The sequence below is a fragment of the Amphiura filiformis genome, chromosome 4 (assembly GCF_039555335.1).
Source record: "Amphiura filiformis chromosome 4, Afil_fr2py, whole genome shotgun sequence".
Lineage (NCBI taxonomy): Eukaryota > Metazoa > Echinodermata > Ophiuroidea > Amphilepidida > Amphiuridae > Amphiura > Amphiura filiformis.
Window position 1 is genome coordinate 5,248,159 of NC_092631.1, and position 24,858 is coordinate 5,273,016.

Sequence of the window (24,858 nt, forward strand, 5' to 3'; positions counted from 1 at the left end):
TATTAATATGTTTCCACCTGTTGCAATGAATATATTTAGTAGCTATAACTCTTTAACTATGTTAGATTTGTCATACAATCATTTGAGTGATTTTGTACCTTTATGGGAGCAACTGTGTAACATTTCATCACTTACAAATATAAACATGCAAGGTAATCAGTTCAGAGATCATATAGATAATTGGCCATATTCTCCACCAAATTTAGAAGTACTAGACATTGCATACCAAACTGGTTTGGCATTTGGCATGTTTGGTGTAAATATAGGCCTATGTCAAGTTGCAGCTCAAATGATATCACTTGATTTAAGTGCATCAACCGTGTCCATCTATCGGCAAAGTTATACCTGTCCTCATCTGAAGTCTTTAACTCTTACAGATTGCTCAATCTCGTACCCACTTGATGGAATGCACTTGCCCATACTAGAAAACCTTCGCATGGATAATGTAGATACAGGTTTTTATGACATAGCGGATATAATACAGAACTTAAAAACACCTCAACTACAATACCTTGTTTTGAATAACAACAAAATTACAGAAATAGGTAATAATCTTGCTATGTTTTGTAGTAATCTAACAAATCTCGAATTAAGTGGAAATAACATTGAAATCATACATAAAGAACAAGTAGCTACATACTTTAATAAACTTGAATATCTTGATTTAAGTTTTAACAAATTGAAGTCAATAAGCAACTTAGAGTACTTGGTCAACATCAAAACATTGATTCTTAATGACAATGCAATTCCAGTAGTCTCCAAAGCAATGCTATCTCAATCCCACCACACTTACATGACTGAACTAGATTTAAGTAACAATCAACTTCAATGTGATTGCACTGTGGAAGCATTTAGAAATTGGGTTCTTACAGACAACATGGTTTTTCTTCAACAGGATCCACTTGGTGATTATCAATGTTATTTCCCCGAATCGAAAAAGGGTTTCAGCATAACAGAGGTTAACCTAGATGACTGTGAAACATCACACTTGCTACAACACTTTGTTATTGGTATTTCTTGTACTATAGCTGTATTAGTAGTAGTTCTTGTAATAGCTGTACGATATCGCTGGCACATTCAGTACAGATTCTTCTTGCTTGTCAACAGAAGAAGAAACCAACAACACTTTCTTGTCAATGATGATGACCGCATTGATGATGATGAGAATGGTGTCCCTCGGTATGATGCATACCATATAGAGGATGAGGACTGGGTAGATGGAGAACCAAATATCGAGGAAGGTGAAGAACCATTCAGACTTTGTCTTAAGACCAGAGACATACGCGCTGGGAGACCAATTTTTGGTGAACTGTCTCTTCACATAATGAGAAGCCGCAAAATTCTTGTAATACTCTCGCCCCGATTTGTTGAAGACAACTGGTGTTATTTTGAATTGAACATGGCATATCATCGAGTCCTGGAAGAGGGCCGCAATGTGATGATTCTTATTCTCTTGGAGGAGATTCCAGATAACAAAATGACTCTGTTGTTGAGACAATTATTCTGTAGAGTGCAGTTGCTAAAATGGCCAGGCAATGGACATGGGCAGTATATATTTTGGAGACGCCTTCGAGAGGAGCTTAAGAGGCCTGTGCCATTAGATCGCAGATTTGATATTTAACTGCAATTTATGTAGATATGATTGAAGAGTATTAAACAGTTTTGTGACTTGATAATCAAAAAGATTCCTTGCCCTTTAAAAGAGTCGAGACTCTGCCATGTTTGCTTGCAACTTTTGGAGGACAAAATAGTGTATTCCTGGAATAATTCTTTTAAAATGTGTTCAGAAAATGTTGATTTACAATGCTTGTCTGGGTTCTATGTGTTATTTGTTGTGCTGATAATGAACGCTATTAAAGCACAACATGTATGCAAACCTTTGTAACCCTCAAGCTTAAAGATACAAATTATTGCTTGATTTCTACTTTTTACACAGGTGGTGAACGCCATGCATTCTCTAAATTCAGTAAATTTGCTTTGTCAGCCGTGTAATTGAATGGGATTATTTTTGAAATTTAAAAATGCTTAAAATATCACAAACAAGTAGGCCTATGTTAATAAATAAATAATACAAGCTAAAACCGTTGGGGTTCGATAATGAACCCCACAAAACTAACCTTCAAATTAATTAAATACAGTAAAATTTGATTATTACTGGGTGAGAGTCGCTGTGATGGTTTTAAATTCGCCGTGTTGGTTAAGCTCCGATCACTTAGTGTGCAAATTGAATGGCGCGTACCAGTGATCACGGCAGCTACGAAATTCAGTCCAGATTTACTTCTGTGTTCCGATTGTGTGGAAAGTGCCATACGGCTGAGCAGTTTTGCAGTCTTTTTCTATCACGTCATCCGCCACCTGCTTTTACCGATAAAATGAATGAATCTGCACTATTTAGGTCTCCATAAGTGAACATCAAATGGCAGATTTACCAGTATTACACAGAGGCTTATTCTGAGTCCCAACTCTTTCAGTTTAATCTCTTTAATGAGAATCAACTTTTGTATATAATCATGACTAAGATGCAACCTTAATTACCATAAATTCAGGCCAACTTAGCATGAACATAATCTGAATGTATTTTAACGTAACAGATTAACTTGAACTTTGAATTCAGATTAATAAATAGGCCTGAATTCAATCAACTTTTGTAAATAATTATGACTAAGATGCAGTTGCTTTTTATTGCCTATATATATTTTTGGTTGTTGTTGGTAAGGCCTAAAAAAATTGTTTGATTGGCGTAACATAAAAAAAAATTGGGGTCGGTCAGGTCGGGTTACGCCAATCAAACAATTTTGTTAGGCCTGATGTAATGTATTAATTTATAGATGCTTTGAAAGTACTCCAGATGTCAGACAAATAAAACACTTTTAAATTGTTTTAATAAAAAAATATTATTCCTATTTGTCTGATGAAATGCTTGATCCATATCACTGACTTTGAACTCATGGGAAATATACGCTATTCCATTTCAAATCTACACTACCCCAGTGGAAGATTTTGAAAGTATTTTCCACAGGGGAAGTATAAATTTTAAATGGAATTAGCACAACCAATTCTATTTTAAACCCACCCTCCCTCTGTAGAAGATTTGGGGTGAATCTTTATCAGAGGGTGTATGAAATTTAAGTGAAGCACAGTGTCAACACCCTGTATTATAAATATTTTTTTCCATACAGCTCAATACTCCGTTGAAATCAATATTCTATTATTGACACAGATAAAGAAAGTTTAAATATGCATTGTGTTATAGGACGTGCACCTGAAACGGCTAAATGCGTTCCTTTATACCTATAAAGGATAATTGTCATTCTCAAAATTAAATATATCTAAATTTTTACGTTGGATTTCAAATTTTTTACATTAAAAATGCAGTAAAAGATATCCACAGCAAGCTGCAAGGCCCCGCTAATTAGTGTACTGCTTTTCGAGTGAGTGTACTGGAAACAAAATACACTAGTTTTACCTGAAAACTATTTTTTTTCTTGTAATAGAAACATCATATGGGGTACTAGAGCATGCACAAATCGTTATAATGTGTAGAATATAGAAACGCAGTGGTATCTCATATGATAGTCATGGTATGCTTAGCCTGAGTCGCTCGGCCTATCTCGAACAAAATCGTGATGCGTAACTGTTAAAAAACGAGAGGATTCGCTGTACTATCACAGCAATTTTTAACACAAAGATATAGGGATGATGACGATGTGTGAAGCTGCCTAATGTGTTCATTCCAAAATTCCATTTTCATTTCAAAATTCATACTCCCCTGTGGAAGATATTTCCAAAATCTTCCACAGGGGTAGTGTGGATTTTAAATGGAATAACCCAATATAAGAGTCAAGTTTATTCTATCAATTTATGGAAAAACTACAACCTGCATGTTTTGTGGTTTTTTGTTGTTTGTTTTCCTTTATCGGGTACACGCCCTCTAACTTAGAGAAATAGACTAGACTTGGTCACAATTCAAATGATATGCGACGTTCCATGTCAAAACCAGACACTTTTGGGCAGGTTATCAATTTTGAGGTTTTTACATATCTTAAAGAGATATTTTGCTCCACAACGTCATTCTCTCCAATGAAATCTGACATTCCTAAGCGAAGATATTGAGTTCGTAAATTATGGTATTGTAAAATTGGAAATTGAGATATCGACCTTTAAAAATATTACTGACAATAGTAGGAACTACCTTGAAAATGTCTCAAAAAATACAAGATGCCAGTTATATTCCGATCTGAATCTATCAGATAATATTTTAAACATTAATAACATCACAAATTCGCAACAAACCCAAATTATGAAAAAAATCATCCCGGGCAGATTTTTGGCTATTTCTCCATTTATGATCCTGCCCAAAAGTGTCTAGTTTTGACATGGGACGTCACATATGGTGCATGTATGCTTCTCCAACACACAGAATACAAATATATTTCCATTCAATCCATTTACATTAATCTTTATTTACATACCGGTACCACTTTTCATTCACAATTTACATGTTTGACAGTTTAATGCTCAGTATAAATTTCTTATTCTTAATTTCATAATTTAAAGGAATAATTAAGTGAATCATTTTTCTGCTTTGTTCCCCAAAAAACTCCTTCACTTTGTAGTACATTATTATATCACAGGTTTTTCACTGCCATCTTATGAAATTCAAATTTTGAAATGGAATAACTTGCTCTCTATTACCCTCAAGACCCATCATTGAAAATCATGCATTATTCAAAATTATTTGCTGTAATCGTGCATTGAACGCAATAGAGCATGCACATAACTTAAATTAATAACTCCCTCCTGAATAAATTAAACTATTTTCATTCACAAGACTTCAATGATCTTTTGGTTTGTTTTCTGAAGACTTTTGGGTTGCTTTTTGCCTCTAATATTGCCATATATTTTCAAATAATTTTGCACATAATTTCAAATAAAGGGCTTTCATGTGACATGTTTTGACAAATCACAGTGCGTGATTTTCAATGCTGGGTCACAGAAAGTAAGTTACTCCATTTTGAAATTTAAAATTTCATAAGATACCAGTGATAACATAGTATTCTATTTTGTAAACACTCCTGATTGACCCACAGGTTACAGGTAGCTTTTAGTTTAGTTTAATTAAGGAGAGTTTACATAGGCTGGACACTGAAGAATAGCTGTATAATGATAATATTCCACAAAGCTCTTCCACAAATTATGACAAGAATGATGAAAAAGTTTTCCAAGTCTGTGACATTGGTTTCAGAGGTTGAAGTTTACCAATCGACATGGGCAAGTCTTGCATGGAAAAGTTACCCTCACGCTTCACTCTCTCCAGCTATGTAAACAGTCCCATAAATTTAGGGCTCAAAATGTACAGGTTGACCACACTTGCTGAAAAAGAATCATGAAGAATTACCTATCCCGCCTGTGTTCTCTACTTCTGTCTTTTCTTCTATACTCTTCAGTCTTTCTTCTCTCGTCACATATCTCAGTCTTTCTGTTCCTATCATCCTCTGACTCGCTAGAACTATCTCTTCTTCGTCTGTGAGATTCATCATCTTTATTATGCTTACGTTTGTCATGTGACGACTGCTTCTCTGATCTGTGCCCGGAGCTAAACCCGTCAAATTTCCCACTCAGCCAATCATCTTTTGTTGCATCTCTATTATTTGAATGACTACTCTTTCTATCATCTCTGTGACTGTTCCTTTCTCTCTCTTCTCGTCCAGTGTCCCTTTCTCTTCGATCATCTCGACTATCTCTCTCCCTCTCTACTCTCCTTTCATTCCTGTCCTTTACATCATGATCCCTGTCCCTGTATTTACCCCTGTCCTCCCTTTCCATGTGTCTGTTTCCACTATGTCTTCTTGATTCATGATCTTGATCTCTACTTTTTCTTCTGTCAACATCCCTATCATGTCCATCTTTTCTGTCATGTTTTCTGCCATACTCATCATTTCTAGCATGACCCGTTTTTGTATACCTGCGTTGACCATCATCATCATCATCGTCAGATTCAGATGAGGAATCATTTCTCCTTGACTGTTTGCTCTTATACTTAGCTTGATGACTTGAACCATCATGCTTTCTTTTTATCCCCTTTTGATCCAAGTCACTATCTGACGTTTGGTGCCTTTTTCTGCTATCCTTCTGTGCTCTTCTCTTATTGTCCGAGTCACTGTCCGAGCTGGAATCATCATCTGATGAAGACTCATGTTGTCTCTTATGTTTCTTGCTGCTTTCCTTCTTGTGTTTCTTCATCTTCTTGTGACCGACTCTACCTCCTTGCTGAAGCTTTTCCAATTTCCTAGAAAACAACAACAAAAAAACATAGAACAAAACAAATAAATTAAGGGTAAACTAGGTATTGTTATTCAAAGCAGCCCCCCAAAAAAAATCAATATATTATCTAAATCAATATATTATTGAAAAATAACACTTTGATGTTTTGCAACAGTTCATCCTACAAATCATATACTTTGAAAACTTGCTTGATTTATTGTTGTTAATGAGTTATGTATGTTTTACAAAAATGTTGTTTCAGCCCTCTTTACAACATAACTCAAGAACTACAGGATCTACAAAAGTATATCTGTGATATTTGAATTCTTCTACATACTCGCGATGAAATGATCAATGCAATTTTACCAAATCTCACTACCATTTGCAAGATGCTGTGAACTACCAAATTGCAACAGTTTAAAATAGTTGCTAACCTTCAGCTTGTCACACCCAGAAATTAAAATTAGTAAATGAGAATGCCAAATTTTACTGCAATATAATGTAATATGCAATAGGCTGGGCAGACATCCAGGCACTGCATTTACTAAAAGTTAGGTTGGCCAGACACAAGTTATGCCCAGCAATTCATAGTCAGTGATGCCAACGCCACGCCTTAGGCGCACAATTGGGCTACTTGGCGATCACTTGCCGCTACTCAAAAAAGCATGCCGCTACTTGCCTAAAATTGTGCTACTTTGCCAGTCTCAGGCCACGGCAGTAATTTGATGTATTTTCCTTTCAATTTAGTCTCTGAAGCTCCAAATTTAAATTACAATGGGTTTTGCGACCATTTATTGATTGGTCAATAACTTCCCAGTAAGTACAAGTTATGCCCAGCAATTCATAGTGTTGATATGGACCGCAATTCCAGCATACACATACATGCCCTAATTTGCACTATTACGCGTAAGTTGTTTTCAAACATGCACCTGCTTGTGGGCTCCAGGGTCATGCCAAGCGCTTATAAGGATGTTTTAAACCTGAAGATCAGGACGAATCTGAAAGAACTTCACTCTTGGAAAAAAGAATTTTGTGAAATTGTGAAAGCTGCATGATCAACTTAGTAATACACACAAGTTTCCTTGTGTGGGTCACTGTAGTTGTCGACAACAGTTTTTTTTAAGTGTACAATTCTTTCAGACTAACCCTTGGAAAAACATTTAGACATTACATTTCCCAATTTTAAAATTATGAAGGATTAAATAATATAAGTGCCGTGTAGTACACCAGCTTTGACTTACTTGAGGAGTTTCTTCTTTTGTTTCTTTGTGAGTGTCTTCAAGAAGGCCGCCTCAGCCTCTTCATCATCATCACTATCTTCATCATTACCAACCATTTGCTGTAAAAAAAAATTGAACAAAATTGACAAAATCGCTTAGTTTAATCTTTCTTTGTTACTGACATTAATGTTTCCTTGTAACATGATAACATCCTTTGGTTTTCATGGTTTCCATAAACCCCTCCACCACCATCATCATCATCAGCTGCGGAGCTTTCTCCAACTATTGCGATCTTGGGCAAGCGAAACAATTTTGATTGGCTGCAGCATCCCTTCAGTATCTCCCAGGAGGTGCTGGACATACTGTAAGTACAGTGTGCGCGTCCATCCCGGTTTCATCTTCCCATGTGGTGGAATATGGCATATTCTTTCACAGGCTCATCGTCTTCAAGACGCAATATATGGCCGAGAAATTTGAGTTGATGAATCTTGACTCTGGCAACCAGTGGAGTGGTGTTGGTCCGATTGTAGATGGTTTCATTTGGAATCCGATCCACACGCTTGATGTTTAACATGACTCTGTAGCAAGATGTTGCAAAGGCATTGATCTTGTTTTCCATATCCTCGGTGATTACCCATGACTCACACCCGTACAGAAAAACAGTAACGCAAGTTGTCTCAAACAGCTTGATTTTTGTTTCGATTAGCAGGGATGGGCTTCTCCAAAGGCGTTCCAGTTTCCAGAAAGCTGCCCAGGCTAGTGCTTTTCTTCTTTTTAGGTCTCCTGCACTAGAGCCCATCTTGGGTCCATCTTGGAACCCAAGTACTTGAAGTCTGTGACATGGTTGATGGTACTACCATAGACTTCAAGTGCTCCACCATACCAGGGTTATTTAATGTGACTCTTGAAAATAACCTGGGTCAATGATATTTGTAGATTCTTAATTTTGTGCTTGTTTTTGCTGGTAGTGTTTTGATTGAATTGCAATAGACCTTCAGGTAGCATCAAGTAATCAAGGGCTACACTGGTCTGTTAATGTGTATCATGCAAGACATGGAAAGCAGAGAGAATAGAAACACAATTTTTTCAGTTTCAAGACTATAATGAAAGACAAAGATAAAAAGACTAGTTTGCATCTGACGTCGATCTGTCAATCAAACTCCGAGCATGGTTTGTTTACAAGTGTCGTGATGATGACTTGCTGACAGCGAATTTATAACGGGCGCCTTATTGTTAATTTTGCACCTTTCGACATGCAAACCATCTCAAAAGTTAGGTCTTTATAGTAGGAAACTTTCTTAACCGAAGGCACCATGTCCACAATGCCTAGAAAAGCTGCTTTTCGCCTTGTAAAAGTATGTCATTTTCGCCATCCTCGCCATTCACTGCTATTCCTTTTCTCTGATCGGCACCAGCCAGATGAATCGACCTTCCTTATACGCGCTATTAGCCTATCAAGGATCGTAGAGAATTTGATTGACAGTGACGTCAGACGCAAACTATGTCTTTCATTATAAGAATTGTTATTCTATCTCATTCCAACATAATTGAGTTGTTCATTCCCATCATTGATTCACAATTGGTTCATTTTTTGATCTCCCTTATCTAGGATGGGTCAAAAGTTCAATGTGGTAAAATGTTCACCTCTCTACTTGAGACAAGACACACTATAGCCTTATCTGCAATAAAAAGGTGGTGTTAGGGATGGCTTAAAAACTGCCAGTCGACCGCCGGTGGTTGGAACTGGCTTCTATTGTGCAAAACAATAGAACATACCGGTTCTACCAGGGCGTCGGCGATCGACTAGTGGTTATGGATTTTGAAGCCGTCCCTTCCATTACAGTGTAAACTGAAAAGAGCCTACAATTATCAGTCAATTCATCATACCTGATTCTGTGCATAACCATTATTCTTCCGTCCTAATACACACTGTTTCAAAGCCAGTCCATCTCTTCTCATTTCATCCATCAACTCCACAGGATTACTGCTTGGCCCAGCCAACTCTTCATCTGTAGCCTTGTCGTACATCGGACACTAATCAAAGTAGGAAATGAAACATAAAGTTTATCATTTGTTTATAAATGAATAATTTTTGCTTGGGTACTTCCAAACATGAATTTCTTTGGAGCAATAATGGTGAACATGGTTGAACCCAAACAATGTGACTGCAATTTTTTTATTATTTAAACAATTATTACGGTTGAAAACATTTCCCAGCCTTGGTTTCAGAACAAGAATAATAAAAGGAGGCAAACTATCATATTTGACATATTTAAACAAGTCACACTACATGTACATAATATTATTGCAAATTGTCCACAATTAGATGGTGAAAATTATGAATGTATATCCACTTGACTGCATATGCAGGGTCAGAATTTCGTTTCACAGTGCGAGAATCAATCTTGATTCTTGCAGAATACATTTGCGGGAATCATTTGATTCTTGCCAATCAACTTCTGTGTAAACTACAAAAGTTTGTGAGAATCAACTCTGATTCACGCAAATCTGTTTACGAGAATCTTTGCGAGAATCGATTCGCGGATTCTCGCCAAAATTCTGACCCTGATATGCATGGTTAATCTATTAGCTCATTTTGGACATGATAACATACGCCCATAATGGTGTGTGAGTATTCTGATTGTGGAGATGTGTATATTATACCAAATATTGTAAACCCGGCAGCTCCACGATTGGAGATTGTGTCAAAAAGAGTGTCTTTAAGCCATAGAGGGGGGTATAACACCTCCTAGTTTCTGATATGAACACCTCCACAATAAGTCGATTGTGTACAGATGAGTAAACATAATTTTTCACCAGACAAGCAGAAAAAGTGATCCCACCTGGGAATCGAACCCAGGACCTCAGGTTTACACAACCTGTGCCTTGCCCACTTGGCCAAAGGAGCTTTGTGATAAGGCTGCTTGAAATTTGATCCTATAAGCTGTCACTTATCTCCTCCCTGCAAATAGCCCATAGCAGCTAGGGCTGTAAACAGATGAGTGTGTCAAAAACTCTGCAGTTAGAATATAGGTAAGTGATACAGTGGTCAGTTGGATACTTGAACACAAGAATGGGTGTGTGCGATGGAGGGGTGGGCATGAGTGCATATCTACAGTAAGCCAAAAAATTAAGGTACCAGTTGTGTTCACCCCTGTATATCCTAAATAAAGACATATATGTAAGATTAAAATAAGCAGCCAATACCTGTACTCTGTAGCTCTGATTTAAGACCTTATTTGTTGAAATTGGTTGAGAATTAAAGAAACAGTGATCTAAAACCTAATGAAGAAACAAAATCAAAAGGTGCACTTTTGTGTCCTAATCAATGAAAGCACGACGCTAGTTTTAACGTGTTAATCAATGGAAGCACGGCGCTAGTTCGCTTGTTCGTGAACACGTTGTGTACAAATCAATAGGGCATCATATGGAACAAACTGCAACTTTTAAATTGATATCTTGCTTGAATTTTTGAATCGTCATGTGTTTATTTCTTGATCCATTTCAACAAATGAGGTTTTAAATTCGAACTAAAAGATGTAGCTATTGGCTGCTGGTTCCAATTATGACATATTTGTCTTTGTTTAGGATATACAAGGGGTGAACCTAACTGGTACCTTAATTTTTTGGCTTACTGTATTCCATGTACATATGAAGACCTTTGTTCCAAACCAAGTTTTAACACAAACACATGTTTCTGATTTACCTATTTTACATGTGCGATATTGCAATGGGTTGTGATGCTATAGGTATAGTAATTTCAGTTGGATGCACCATTACAAAGTAAACAGTGGATGGATGCATTGCACGGTAACAATACTGTATGAGGCCTTTGTTGCTAATGTCAAACTTGTAAATGAGAAACATGTGGTTGTGGACTTAACATGGGTTTGGAAACAAGCTCTTCATATATACAAAATATACATACCTCCCTATCAGTGTTGACATGGCCCCATTTGTGACACTTGATACACTTCACATTTCTCACAGCAATTCCAAATGGCTGATCCTGAACATCCATGTTCTTGGCATAGTCCTCCCTTGGAGCTTCACGCTGCCATTCAAACTTGAACTCTTGTTCCCCGTCTTTGTCCCCTTTCTCCAATCCTTTGGGTGGCTCATACATGAAGTGCAGTCCATGCTTGACTTTTTCATCACCCATCGTAACTCTGTGAAACATAACATTACAACATGAGAAAAAATATATTTGCACAACTTCTTGCATTTCAGGGTTAGCGGTGACCTGCCGAGGCCAGGGGTCCAAATTGGCAAATAAAGGGGTCCAGGCATCTAATTCTACACAGACGCACAAAATTAAGGGGTCCAAATCACGGGGACCTGCTAAATCAAGGAGTCCTGGACCCCAAGACCCCTTAAAACGCTACCCCTGTTGCATTTTTTCCACAGTGGATCAATGCATGTTTGATACAAACAAACACTTTCCTTGCCATAAAATTGACCTTGTTTATGCACTTCAGTCATATTTGAAACTATAAAATATCCTGATCTGTTACATTAAAAGGATTTGTTTAGTGATTTTAGGGATTTATAAGTCATCAAACTGGCAACCCAGACAATCTTTACCAGCCAAACATGACATCATGATAAATGGTTATAAACCTACAGTAGTCTAAACTGACTATATCATTTCATTATGGTTTCAGAAAACTCAGGCTTTGCCGTTTGAGGAGAGCTAGAGTGATTGCCCCCCATCACTCCCCTCAAATAAAGCTGAGGAGAGTTTTTTATTGCTCGCCTACCTTTGGTGTAACAATAATAACCACATATACAGTACAGTAAAAATGCTCTCCTAGTGCTCTACTGTGGCACTCAAGGAGAGCAATTAAAAGCTCACCTGCAAATTTCAAACGGCAAAGCCTGAAACTAAAAGCCATCTTAGAAGAGGATCGCCAGCTATAGCACCACATAATCACCCATTTGATAAAAGTGGAAGCACAATACTGTAACTCCATATCGTTTCTTGATAAATCTTTAATTTAGAGAATAAAGCTATTGTTTTTAGCCTCTATTACTACATTTATCTGTTATCATCTGATATAAAATGAACATACCATTGATTTTAAGTCGAAAATGGAGGCAGTAGGACATGTTTTAACAATTTCAGGTACTGAATATGATCAATTGTGGGGAAACTAGTAGGGCTGTTGTCAACAGGGCTGTTGTTGACAATATTGTAAACAAAGCAATTTTCCAGATTGCCGACAAGAATGGAACAATTGTCGACAAAAACTAGTCACTAAAATATTAGAGATAAGTTTAAAACATACCGGTTCGATATGCTTAAAATTACCATTAATTACCACAACATCTATATCAGTCGCCTAGGCTATTTCATTGGTAAGCGGTGCACATTATCTTATTATGCGTATAAGCGTATATATGGCAAGGTAATATTTTGGTGTCAATAAACGAAGCACAATGTGATCTCAGAACTTAATATTTTGACTTTAATGAATATTGATGTATTGCTTTGTTGACAACTTGTTGACGTCGGATCTTGCTTTTGACGATTGCCAATTTGTAAACTCTACTCGACAACAGCCCTAGGGGAACCAGGGTGTCCCTAAATGATTTTTGTACCGTACGGTCCGTACCAGAAAAACTCGATAGTTTAGCATATGTGCTTAGCGCTTTTGAAAACATGAAATTGTACCAAAGTCTCAGTGCTTTACTAACCGAGCTATTGAGACACAAATTTGCAGGTTTACTTGTTCATACCTATATGTATAGACGTGTATCGATGATTTGCTCAAAACCCTTTACACTTTTGTGGATGGGGCACTTCATGTTTGCATGTTTTAAAAGCGCTCGATAGTAAGCACGTTATGCTAACTATCAAGTTTTTAAGGTATACCGAATAGTTTTCAACAACATCCTGGTACAATTGAAGTTTGCTGTTTTAAGGCCTAGTACAGGTGAATGGGTACGGTATATTATCCCTACACAATTCCAGTCCTCTCACTCGGTACACTTACCTGTTGTTGTAGATCTCTTGTTCCCTCTCATACTCAGCTCGTAGAGTGTCTTGCTTCTGCTGCTCATTTTTAGTTCGTTCTTCTGCCATCCATACCTTTACAATAAAAGAAAAATTATAACACAGTTAATTAAATAAAATACATATTATTGAATGGCTTTGAGTATTGCATGAGATATGTAATAGTTATTCCACGAGTGGCCTTCAGGCCACGAGTGGAATAAGTTACTTGTACCAGCCCAGAGTGATACATGGCAAAAGAGACCACTGTCTGGCCAACACATGTTATTTATTACACTAAATGCTGTATTCTGACAATCTATGTTTACAAACATGCTGAGGTCATGGTTGTGTCCTTAAAGTATAGGCCTTCACCCAAATGGAACCCTTGTTGTGAGGTTACATAATGTTGTCTGGAAATTTTTAATTGAAAACAAGGACCACTCTCTGGGCACACCTGTTTATGAGGATGGTACAAGTAGTCTACCATGTCATGTGTTATGTCTGGAGCAGGACATCTCTTTGGGTGGGTCTGTTTACTTTTTGAAGTATATACTAGAGGGTGGGACAAGTAATCTCCCATGTGACTAGTTATGTCTGGAGTGAGACATGGGAGTGGTACATGGGTTTTGACTCCACTCTAGACAGAGTGGTACTAGGCAGTAAAATCACCAAGTATGGTACAAAAATATATATTGCATACATATATGCAAATAATATATTTGATGCCAGATGACGTTCACATTCCTTGCTTCAAGATCCGAGTAATTGTGATCAGAATAGGATCGGGAAAAGAGTCATAATGTATTTTTATGAATGAAATTGGCCATGTCAGGATTACGATACATGACGAAGGGTCATATTCCGAATTAAATATCTATATTCTACAGCGGAGTGCCAGAGTTTATTTATCCCACAATGATCGGTGGTATATTGCAATTTGAAAATGACTTTTTGCTGATGTAAAAATAATAATAACATTCACTAACTAAGGGTGTCACAAAACTTTGTCACACACATAGATTAAATACAGTCTCCTTTAGTTGTAGTAACTACATATTTCGGACGTTTGAGGACTTGTTCTCAAGTTGTAGGTACTCCCGTAGGGTGCCTCCAGGGTTTTATTTTGGCAAGTTTGCATTAGTATATCTAGTAAAATATGCACTTTAGAAACCTGTGTCAATGATGTATGTCATCTGTGATTGTGCAACTTATTCTACACATCAGCTTTTGTCCAAAGAAATATTCAAAAAGATGATTTCTGAGTGATTTTTACATGTATGAGCAGCGAAAAGGCCACTCCACGACTATGTACAATGTACATGAGAATATGGTGATGAATGCAGTGCACGCTAAATCGCAGCGCCACATACACGTAGCTCCTTAGAACTCACGGTCGGAGCCGTGAGTTCCAATTATTGGAACTAAGTCTCCTTTTCAGTCGGGTTTATGTCGTGCTGTTTCTTATTGTGGCAAGTGCGGGGATGAGACTACACTGCAATTTTCGGTATAATATAAGCTCATTTATCGTGTGTTATTTCAATGGTGTATCAAAAAAAGTCACAGAGAACCACCATTTGTCTGTAGGTTGTTTTGGTGGAATAGGGAGCACGCCTGCGGGCGCTGCTTAGGGGTGGTGCAATAATTATGTGTACCCGGGGGTGAATTATAGGGGGGCAAAGATTTTTGGCAGGCCAGAAGGGGGGGCAAGCATTTTTGGCAGGTCAAAAGGGGGTCAAGCGATTTTTGGCAGGTCGAAAGGGGGCAAGCAATTTTTGGCACAGATATTTTGGGTACCGTTTCTACATTAGGCCAAGGAAAGTCGATTTTGAGTTTCCCGTCACCCGCCCTCACTTCATTTTCTGACCATCACTTGAATTCATTATTGTGATTTTCAAAAAAATACCAATGAAAACTGGTTATATTTGCCAAAAAAATTATGAATATCCCTTTACTTTTTGTGGAAAAATCAAAATCAAAACATACATTTTGCTGTCAACCTTGCAGACTCTTTGTAATATACTTTTGAATCTCATTTGGGCTAAACATCCATCTTCAAGTGAGTGGCTGACAAATAACAACACATTTTACATGCGTGTTGGTCATATAATGAAAGGCAGACAAATAATGAATAATGAATAATGAAAAAGTTACCTCACTTGTTTTCAGAAATTATGTGACGGGAAACTCAAAATTGACTGTTAGGGGCCTTACGCCCTAAAAAGGCATAGGAAAACGTTAGGAACACATTCAAATATGCAAAATTTCCTTCTGGTGCACCAGAACGAAATTCAAATTTCACGATATCTTTGCAAAATGAATTAATCTGCAAGAAATATTTTGTACATAAACATTATGTAGCCAGAGGTTTCCAGTGATATAAAAATCTCAACTTTTTTTGAGAAAAGTGGGGGGGGATGAGGCTGTGGATCACGAAATGCCCCTTATTATTATTGTTATTATTTTATAGATATAATTGCCTATCGATTGGATTGATCATGGATAAACATATAAACCATTGATTGACAAGGTTACCCCTGCGTCCCCTAGCCGCTTGTCCCAGGGGTACACATAATAGGTATGCTAGGTGAATTCAAATTTGCCATCAAACTGCATCATTTTATATATCAAATTAAAGCCCTTGAGTAAACAAAGCCAAAACTGAAAACCTTTTTTTCATAGCACTTTCCGTAGCAAAGTTACATCTTGTCAAAGATTGACTTTCATCAAACAATGTCAAAAAGATTCAGCTAGCAAAATTCCCCAAAACGGCATTTCGGGGGTGTTTCCAGTGATGCCAACGCCGCGCCTTAGGCGCACAATTGGGCTACTTGGCGATCACTTGCCGCTACTCAAAAAAGCATGCCGCTACTTGCCTAAAATTGGGCTACTTTTGCCAGTCTCAGGCCGCGGCAGTAATTTGATGTATTTTCATTTCAATTTAGCCGATTTATAAAGGTTTTGAGTCTCTGAAGCTCCAAATTGAAATTACAATGGGTTTTGTGACCATTTATTGATCGGTCAGTAACTTCCAAGTATTTTAGTACCGGAAGTTTTAAAGTCAAGTGCTTTTCCGCCCAATTGGGTGTTTTGCGTTCTAAATTCGGGTAAATCCGCCCAAATATCCGGTATTGGGCGCTTTTGTGGAAGCTTAAAAAATTGGGCTACTTGAGAATCCTTTACCGCGGCCTGGCGAGTCAATGCGCCGCACCTTGACGCTGAAAAGTTTTGGCAACACTGGGTGTTTCTAGATCTTAGTCTCATGATGATAGCAGCTTTTTAATAATGGAACTGCTATCAAAATCCCTCTAAAATTCCATGTGCGAGTGACTTATCACCATAAAAATCATATATTTGGGTCAAGTGAAGTATAGAAAACATATTTATGTAGGTTTCTTTCTTGACCAGTTGTTTTAAATTTCTATGTAAAAATGCATTGACATTGTCGGCGAATTTGGCTGACTAGCAAATGTGTTTGCCTGGCATACCTACACATAATTATTATTGCACCACCCAGGGCATGATTTTTGACTGGTTTAGGAAACTGGAAGTTGTTGCGTTTTAGCAGTGAAGCTTGAGTGGACATCACAAATTCATATGTTCTCAAGTTGTAGAACCTTGGGTAAGTTTTCTGTAATACAAAATATGGCAATTCTTCCAAATTCCGCAACTTCCGGATTGAAATTTTAAGCTTACCAATAATCAATGATTTACAAATTACAATTCAGTATTATACTTACTCGCTTAATGTTTGCAAATGACGCTGGGTGGAAAAACTTCTTGCACATGAAATTAGCAAATGATTTCCCCATGATGGAAAATTATTTTACAATCAAATGACTCGAAAAATACAAAAAATATCGACGATAATTTTACGTTGATCGCCGCTTCCGGTTTCACGAAGATGGATGAAAATTGAAAACAACTGACTGAGGTCAACGACCTTTTTTGTTATTGGCGAGATTCCTATTATTAGTCGAGCACTATAAATGACAAGTAAAAATTATCAATCAATCAATCTACTGTAGATCTGTAATGTTGATGAAGTAGTAACATAATTATACCCAAAAAATAGTAATAGGCCTACTCTATTATCATTATTAATTTCATCTGAATACATGAGACAGATTTTTTTTTTTCTTGGTTTTTGGTGACAAAACCCCAAAAACCACGATGTGCGATTTTCAGCCACAAAATCAATAATCAAGTCATTCAATAGGCGTTTTCAGTATTAATTTAATTCAGCTTGTGGTGGCATTTAGGCCTACAGGCATTATATGCAATTTAACTTTTTGTTATTTTTTGTATCAAAAATTAATTTTAAGAACCACTGTCCCACCTACCCAAGTGGATGGGGTAAGTGGGACACCATACTAAATAGGCCCTAATTGGCTAAATTGCATGATTTCATCATGATTTTCTGCTATCAGGCTTGTAAAAAGCGTTCTTTTTTCATGGTAAATGAAATAGGCCTATATTATCTCCCAATTTCTCCTATTAAATTCTCAGTAAAGACTTTTAAATATTTGGCAATAAATAAGTATAATTCCTCAAAGTTGGTCGCCACATCAAGGTAGTGTTGGTCTCAAGCATGTCCCGCAGCTAAAATACCAAATAAACTCCAATATATTGAACAGTGAAATTAAAACATACATATTTGCAATGGGGTAAGTCACCATTCGGTATATCGTATTGGTGGATTTAGTGCTGCAATGAAGTATCTAGTATCTAGTAGTACGGTATAGTAAGTGTCCCACTTACCCCATCTTACCATAATTAGGCCTATAATGTAGATCTGTGTAGTATAGGCCTAAGTTAAGAAGTATAATAAGTGCTTACGTTACTGTAGGCCTATTGGTGAAGTAGGCCTACCATGCTTAGGGGATGTGCAACAAAATTGCTTGCCCCCTCCCATCGGCCTGCCCAAAATCGCCCCCCCTTGTACATGCCATTTTTGGGATCTCCCCCCCCCCCCCCGGCCAATTTTACCCTCCCACAGGGCTCATAATTATTGCGCAGCCCCTGAAGTAGTGTGCCTATACATCCGGACACACATAATATTATTATTCTTTTAAACCGGGCTTTTAAATCGCTGCTTTACATCTACTCACACTCCCGATCATGTCGATTCTAAAAAATACACCACTAATTGTTTTGGATTAAAACATTATAATCTTCCACTACCATGTCTCTTGTTGAGCTAGTGTGTATTAATGAAGTAGTGCATTGCTTACGTCTACTGTACCTACCGGGAGTGCTTGCTTTTATGTCTATCATGATGCAGTCATGTCTACAGTAGAATTCACTTCGACCTTTGCAGGACTTAAACCCCATTAAAAGCTATTAAACCAAGATAACACTCATTGAAACAGCTCAACTGATTAAATCGGATCTTCTCTGGTTGTGCACATGTGTCTGTTTTATATGTGCGGTATCGCAATGAGCTGCTATAATACAGCTTCAGTTGGGTAACCGATTATAAAGGAAACAATGGTATGTGGACCTTTGTTCACGAAATGAGACAATGGCCTGCTTTTTGTTAACCAGCATTCTTGAAAATGAGCAACATAATGATTGTTGACTTAACACGGTTTGGAAATAATTTCTTCATATTTTTGGTGTTATCTGTCGTTTACATATCCTTCCTAAAACACAAAAGTGCGACTATTTCCAAACACCTAAATTAGCTAAAAATTTAGGACATGTTACAAAACTATATTTTCTAGAATTTCATAGAATAATGTAAATGTAGCTTGTACCGTTTTTTTGTGGCATCCTTCAGAACTGAGCGGTCCGTTACCAATATAGCTCAATATTTTGGGTCAAATCTCCATTCAATTAACACGGGGAGTTGGCTAGCTATGAGCTAGCTATGCCTTGCCCTCACTCATATTTTACGAAAGTGCGACTATTTCTGAACATCTAACCTAGCTGTAATTTTAGGTCATGTTAGAGAAATATATTTGCTAGAAGTTTGGAGAATAGTTTAAATATTGGCTGGTTATTTTTCACACAGTGATGTTAACTAGACAAATGCAATATACTTCTAACATACGCTATTTGTAGAGGTCACGCGTAAATGGTGAGAGCACTGTGTATTGTGTATAGGAAAAATGGACAGTAACTGCAGTATGTACTGCAGATCGATATAGGGCCTAGGCCTATTTGATGAAGTAGTGCATTGCTTACGACAACTGCTGATCGGAAAAAGTAGTACATTGCTTACGTCTACCGCAGATCGGTGTATTGATGAAGTAATGCATTGCTTATCGTCTTCTGCAGATCGGTGTATTGACAGTGGCGGCGCCAGGAAATTTTTTCGGGGGGGGGGGCATTAGGGGGGAATAGTGAATTTCAGGGGGGGGGGGCAAAATCAACAAAGTTTGCGCAAAATTACCGTAAAAAGTCAGGAAATTTTCGTAATTTTGGGTTTTTCTGGGGGCAACAGGGGGCAAGAGTTCTGACTGGGGGGGCATTTGCCCCCCCATGCCCCCCCGTGGCGCCGCCACTGTGTATTGATGAAGTAGTGCACTGCTTACATCTACTGCAGATATGTGTATTGATGAAGTAGTGCATTGCTTACGTCTACTGCAAATCGGTGTATTGATGAAGTAGTGCTTGCTTAATACGGCTACTGTAGATCTGTGTATTGATGGAGTAGTGCATTGCTTACGTCTACTGCAGATCTCTGTATAGATAAGATATTTTATTTTCCCATAATTCACATGAAATCACACAGTATATATTTTAAAAAACAAAGGCAATATCAAACAAACGAATTATGGAGGGGATGACCAGAAGGCCAGTAAGGCCAGAGGAAGTCACCCCCCTTAACAAAGAAATGTTACCATCAAAAAAAAAAAAAAACAAAACAAAGCATAACAAACAAACGAGAAACACAATGCTCAAGAATTAATCATATTTTGAGATCAAGTCACGTTTATATATCTTACGGAAATGTTTCAATGAATTTGCCGTTTTTATTGAATTTGGCAATGAATTCCATAATATTGGACCAGCAGTACGAATGGCATGGTCAGTAAATGTTTTGTTGTTCTTCATTAAGTTGAATTTATCTGCGTTTCTCGTTTGGTAATTATGAATATTGGAACGTAGTGTAAAGAAGCCATCAAATACGCCCGGTAATTCATTATTACTGTACTTGTACATAAATACCCCCAATTCAAGTTTGTAGGTGTCTGCAAGAGTTAAAATATTGTATTTGGCAAATAAGGGAGCAGTGTGGCTTCTATAATGACTATTTGCTATTGTCCTCACAGCCCATTTCTGTAATTTCATAATTTTATCCAAGTATGTTTTACACGTATCACCCAAATCAATATTCCGTAATTTAAATAAGGTAAAACAAGAGTACAATATAGAGAATACAGGATACGATCAGGTACATAAAATTTAAGTTTGTTCATAACTCCAATATTTCGCGAGATGGTTTTTGCTATACAGTTTATATGGTATTTCCACGTCAAACATTCATCAATAATCACACCCAGGAATTTTGTATTAGTAACCCGTTCCAGAACTGACTCATCTAAAATGATCTCAGGAGATACATCACACACAGTTGAGTTTATTTTTGATGTCATATGTGGTGTACCCAAAACCATGTAATTTGTTTTACTTGCATTTACCGATAGTTTGTTCGACTTGAACCAATTACTAATTTCTTTCAATTCATTATTAATTAATTGATATTTACTTTCAATATCTTTATGTGAGTACAGAATAGTAGTGTCATCTGCGAATAATATAAAGTCTAATACATCTGATGTGTTGATAATATCGTTTACATAGAGAATGAATAATAAGGGACCCAGTATAGAACCTTGAGGTACACCACAAATAATATCTTTAAGTTCTGATTCACAAGAGTTGTAATGTACATATTGTTTTCTGTTGCTTAAATAATTAGTGAACCACTGAAGTACGATACCACGAAAACCATAGTGTTCCAATTTATGAATTAATATGTTATGGTCGATGGTGTCAAAGGCTTTGGAAAGGTCTAAGAAAATTCCAATTGTGGTTTCGTTTCTTTCAACGGCATAGTTAACTTTGTCAACTAGTTGAGTTATGGCCATGTATGTAGAATGGTTGTTTCGAAAACCAAACTGCTTATCATTTAGTATTTTATTACTATCTATATACGCAATACATCTATTAAACACTAGTCTTTCAAGTATCTTCGAAAAACAAGGTAGTACCGAAATTGGGCGATAATTAGAAAATACTTCAGAATCTTCTTTTTTATAGATTGGTATTACCTTTGCTATTTTTACTTTTTGTGGCACAACACCGGTTGAAATGGAGAGATTAAAGATTGAGGCAAGCGGCTGAACAATTTCCTTTGCAACTCTTTTTTATAATAAAATTTCCAATATTATCATGACCAGCACTTTTATTTTGATTAAATTTATCAATAATTTTAATGATTTCCATTTCAACAACTGGCTTCATATACATACTGCTAGATGCTGGATTTTTAGGTAATCAAAATAATCTTTACCTGATTTGTGAATTTGTGATGCTAGATTAGGACCTACATGTACAAAGAAATCGTTAAAAGGTTGGAAATATCATGGGGATTGGTAATAGTATTGCCGTTGTCACTTCTAAATTTCTTTTGAGCTTGTCTTGTTTTACCACGGCCAATGATATTATTGATTGTTTTCCATGTTTGTTTCATATTATTTTTAGAACGCTCAAACTTGGTAAAATAATATTTCCTCTTAGATTTGCGTATCAAAGCATGAAGTTTATTTCTATATATTTTAAATTTGTGAAGGCGTTCAGCACTTGGGTTTTGCAAATGCTGTTTATATAAAGTATTTTTAATGTTTATACTCTTTAGTAACCCTTTGGTTATCCATGGCGATTTCGGATCCCTTTTCCTTTTATTTGAACATTTCTTTAATGGAATACATTCATCATATATTTTATTAAATATACTGATAAACTTATTGTAGTCATCATCTGCATTTATATTATCTAGGTATTCTTCCCATTTGACATCAGCTAATCTTTTCTTTAACATGTAAATATTTTCGTTACTATGAACCCTTTTATGTGTCACCGTTGGACTTGGAATGTCAGTTACATCTAGATTTGTTGACAAGATTGTTGGAAAGTGGTCACTCACATCTGTAACTATGATAGCAGACTGAATTACAGCTTCGTTATTCGTTAATATATTATCAATTAGTGTAGCGGTTGTTTCAGTAATTCTAGTCGGTTTGTATATAGTTGGCATTAATGAATAGGAATAAATTAGGTCTAAATAATCATGGTATGCTTTATGTTCCTCAACTTTTAATAGATCTATATTAAAATCGCCTAAAACATAGGTAAGCTTTTTTCAGCATTAATAGTCTTTAAAATAGGATCTATTCCTGTTATGAAATCATTAATAGATGTATGGGCTCTGTATACAGTACCAACAATGATATTTCGTTTATTTACATTTTCAATTTCTATAAAGCATGACTCAAAGTTTGGGGTTGATTTACTTAAGTCTTTGCGTACCTGGTATTTAAGTTTGTCCGAAATATACATGCCTACTCCCCTTTCTGTCTTCCAACTCTGTGGACACATTCAAAGTTATATCCAGCGATTTTGTAAAAATCAGGTGGCTTATCTCTTAAATGGGTTTCAGAAATACCTATTATGGTAAAGTCGTGGTTAATAGCTTTCATACATTCCTTGAGTTTGTCAAAGTTCTCTTTTAGGCTTCTAATGTTAACATTCATAAAATTTAATTTACCATTTTTTAAGAAGGAACATTGGTTTGGTGTTACATAGTTACATTGGTGGATACATTTGTCATTAGTAATATTATCTTTATCTGTAGTACTATTTTCAAATTTCAATGGATTGAAAATCATTTCATCGTATTTCTTAATAAAGTTGGCATCAGTAATATCTGCTGTTTTAAGATGATGTGTGATATTTATATCATCGCTATCATCGTCAGAACGTGTGTCTTTATTTTGAGCCATCGTACAATTGTTACAAGTCCATTCATTGTGTTTTATACGCTGTAGTTCTTTTGGTTTCAATTTGGTACATTTTTTATGAACAAATCCTTTGCATATTTTACATGTTATATTTTTATGACAATCGTAAACTTTTTTTGAGCAAGACACACAAGCATCATCACAAATAGCAGACATTAAACGAAAAGTATATTAAAAAAAAAAAAAAAAAATTAAAAAATCTATTAATATACCAGGGAAAAAGTTTATATATATAAATCAACCGTTTCCCTTGATCATGAAAATATTTTAACAGTTAAATTAAGCTATTTTTCAACAGGCTACGAAAGTAACGTATTGATGAAGTACCGGTAATGCACTGCTTACGTCTACTGTAGATCGGTGTATTGATGAAATAGTACGTTGCTTACATCTACTGTAGATATGTGTATTGATGAAATAGTACATTGCTTACATCTACTGTAGATCTGTGTATTGAAGAAGTAGTGCACTGCTTACGTCTACTGTAGATCGGTGTATTGATGAAATAGTACGTTGCTTACATCTACTGTAGATAGGCCTATGTGTATTGATGAAATAGTGCGTTAATTGCTTACATCTACTGTAGATCTGTGTATTGAAGAGAAGAAGTAGTGCATTGCTTACGTCTACTGTAGATCTGTGTATTGAAGAAGTAGTGCATTGCTTACACCTTTTATAAGAGGACCGTGGGATTTGGTTGCGGAGAGGAAGTTTGGCCCATTTGGACAATTGTGTGTTATTATTTGTTCTTTAATATCATATTTATTGCATGTTGTATTGTATATTTTTATATGTGAGCTTCACAGCAATTCAGCTTTTAGCTGCGAGTGTGTTTGAATAAACCATGAATAATAATAATCTTACTATAAATAGGGGAATGTTGTATGTATCTATCTATCTATCTATCTATCTATGTATGTATCGTGTATAAAGGCTCCGTCAGTTTCGATCCAAATGTCGCCAAATTCATACGGGAGGTCGAGGAACTTACCGAGACGGCTATGCGAAAATTTGGTTGGAAACGGGCAAGAATTGGCTGCAAAAACAGTGAAAATATGGGTAAAAACGGGGTTTTTGTTTTGAAAATCGGTTACCAGCCTACGCGTCACTGCAGCTGGCCGGCAGCGCGTCGGCGTCGCGTGCGTAATGCGCATTACGCCAATGCGCGCGTAAACGGCGCAGAGCCACACGATTTGCGAGCAAGAGACCAGTGGACATGATAATACCACAGAATTAAAGAAGGAGAACCGGGACTCCCTATACCGCCACGTACAATCGCGCCGTCAGCTATGGGGAGAAAATTGGGGGTATTCGGGTCCTTGCCGACGGTGCGCGGAGACGAACGAAA

At 36.7% G+C, this 24,858-nt stretch overlaps 1 protein-coding gene across 1 annotated transcript; it reads right to left on the minus strand.

Moving 5' to 3' along the window:
• Positions 1-5,394: 5,394 nt before the first annotated feature.
• LOC140149648 (uncharacterized) lies at positions 5,395-17,388 on the minus strand. Its single transcript, XM_072171728.1, has 6 exons — positions 17,220-17,388; positions 13,481-13,575; positions 11,413-11,653; positions 9,372-9,518; positions 7,506-7,603; positions 5,395-6,289 (listed from the first exon to the last, which is right to left on the minus strand). The coding sequence occupies exons 1-6, from the start codon at positions 17,289-17,291 to the stop codon at positions 5,395-5,397; spliced, it is 1,548 nt and encodes a 515-aa protein (XP_072027829.1). The 5' UTR covers positions 17,292-17,388.
• Between the last annotated feature and the right edge of the window lie 7,470 nt (positions 17,389-24,858).